At 33.5% G+C, this 2,500-nt stretch overlaps 1 protein-coding gene across 4 annotated transcripts in view; it reads left to right on the top strand.

The window, feature by feature from the left end:
- The window catches only part of LOC125043475 (natural resistance-associated macrophage protein 2-like), a 46,202-nt gene extending 45,491 nt beyond the window's left edge, over window positions 1-711 (top strand). For all 4 annotated transcript variants that reach the window (XM_047639585.1, XM_047639577.1, XM_047639568.1 and 1 more), the window contains one exon: window positions 631-711. In XM_047639585.1, coding sequence (XP_047495541.1) covers window positions 631-693 — 63 coding nt within the window. In that variant the 3' untranslated portion in view covers window positions 694-711. The remainder of the gene's footprint in view (window positions 1-630) is intronic.
- Window positions 712-2,500: the final 1,789 nt, after the last annotated feature.

The following is a 2,500-nucleotide window of genomic DNA, read 5'->3' as shown; positions in this document are numbered from 1 at the left end:
AACTCTATGCGATAACAATAACATGAAGTAGTATTAGATTTTTTTTTTTTTTCCTATTATTTAATTTCTATAAGATGCCTGGTGCTGTTTGTCATATTGGGCAGAAATAGGATCCTGAGCATAGAAATCGTGTCCTCCTTGGCGGCGATGCTTTTCCAGGCATGGCTTGTGGGTGGTACATTCCACTCATTTACCATAGGAAATAATGCAAGAGCCTCATCATAAATAACCACAGAGTCTAATCATCCTCCAAGATCTTTGTACACTCATCATTAGTCATTCCTGTCACTCAGGGCCTCAGTAGAATTTTTCATGACAACACCTCCTGCTCACCCCATCCCTTTTTCATAATTGCTTTTTTCTGTCACCTGGTCTTGAGCCTATTTTTTCACAATATGATGGTCATGTCACCCAGAGCCAATGGGTTAAACAACATAGAGGTCACTATAATAAAAAAAATTCTGATACATACTTGAATTATGAGTTAATATTTTCTTTGCTCTTCACTTCTTTGGCAACAGTGTCTAATAAGTAACTCTATATATGGTTTATTATTTATTTGTTCTCTTGTGTACAGTGTTTCATTTCTTGATTAGATATCTAACTTCAATTTGTTAATTTTGTTTCAAGCTTTTGTGGCTAGTAGGATTGGATGGTAGTAGTCCTACTTTACAACCTAGCTTCGAAGGGTAGGTGTGATTCTCATCCTTCATTTAGTTTTATATTGTAAATTTGTCTGTCTTTTGAACATCCATTGGTAAAAGCTTTCTGATGAAATGTATCCTTAAGGGGACCCCCCCAAATGAAAGGGGGGGGGGGGGCAGTAGAGGGTATATTTGAGTTAGCTCACTCATGTTATACATACACAATGGGGAAACTACCAAACAACTGTTATAACCCAAACCAGGTTATTTTTTGGGAGGCGCAAAGGCATAAGCATCAACAGATAAACTACAAAAGCAGGTAATTAGAGCCAGGTACACCATCAACCATCTCAAAACTAAAACCACCCAGGGACCAGCTCCCCCATCCCCCCCTTTTAGAGTATGGAAAAAATTCAACGACTTTAGAAATTCTTGCTGTGAAATGATTTTACACTTGTACTAATATAATTCTCAAACTTGAACCGATATGTTGTATTCATGCTAGGATCATACTCATATAACAATTTTGCACTGACATTTCCATCAACAGTTCTTCATTTCTTCACAATTGGATATAAAAAAAAAAAAGGACTATTAGTAATTTCTGGGTTTAGATTAGTTGTCTTTATGATTTAATGCATTTATTAACCATTTATCTACTACTTTCATATCTGAAAAAAGAGATAGAGAGAAAAAAAGAAACATACCTTTATAAAGTATGGTCCCTATTGAAAACAATAGTTCTGATTAACTTGGAAATAATCTCAACACGAAATACACTAAATTAGCTTCTTTTTAATATATATATACAATAGTATGAGATTTAGCAAAGAAATAATAGAAATACCTAACTTTGGAAAGTGTCTAAATTTCAAGGTCATGTTTCCAGCACTTTGTTTACATAAGCTTCCACACCGTCCAGTGGTTGTAGCTTTTGAGTGGTTGGGAGTCATTGCCTGATTTTTTCGAGTGCCTAAAACTGTTATTTTTTTTTTATGATCAAATGAGTTGAATAAGGTAGGTTTCAATCGGGATGGTTCCCTTGAGGTTTTGACAGTGAATCAGTTCAGAAGATAATTTAGTTGCTGGCTGTTTGATGTTTTGGTGTGTAAAGTAATCTATTATCATCTGAGCATTTTGTTTACTTAAATAAATAATCATAGTGCTAGAGGACCTTGTGCACCTAGTGATGTGGGAACAGGTAATAGAGTCATAGATTGGGGGAAATATCCACGGAGATAGCACTGAGAAATTCTCATTCATACTATTCCTGACTTTAAAGCAGTTTTTTTTTTTTTTTTCTTATAAAGATCAATAGACTTTGAAGGATAAGCTTGAAAATGTGTTTACAATCCACAGATATCAAATATATAAAGGGTCACATTCTAGCACCAAGTTGTTCAAGTTGAAAAGAAGAAATTTAGTTGATCATATAAAAGTAAACCATATAAGAATTAGATAATTATTTTCAGAATCAGCATATAGTTGCTTAGCCAAGAGTTGTTGGAGGTTAATTAATAGAACGTGAATTTATACTTTAGATAACAGTTCACCAATTTACATTGGTAAATTTCCAAGAAGTGTGTAAGGTAATGTGCCTGCCATAATTAATTTACACACTCTGACAGACAGCTTAACTCCTTAAATTTACCAAGGCAAAATCTGGTTCTTGATATTTCAAGAGATAGATTCTGTACACTGAAGAATGTATATATCTATTGTATGAAGGCAGAGCTTTGAAAATCAAAAACTTGTATCATTTATATATGATGGATTTTTTTTAGATGGCAAAAAATAAAGCATACAGATATCAACATTACATATAGAATAATGAAATATGCATTTTTCTATATTTA

Source organism: Penaeus chinensis, chromosome 3 (genome assembly GCF_019202785.1).
Source record: "Penaeus chinensis breed Huanghai No. 1 chromosome 3, ASM1920278v2, whole genome shotgun sequence".
Lineage (NCBI taxonomy): Eukaryota > Metazoa > Arthropoda > Malacostraca > Decapoda > Penaeidae > Penaeus > Penaeus chinensis.
The sequence above is the reverse complement of the archived record's forward strand: the minus strand, read 5'-3'. Positions and strand labels throughout refer to the sequence as shown.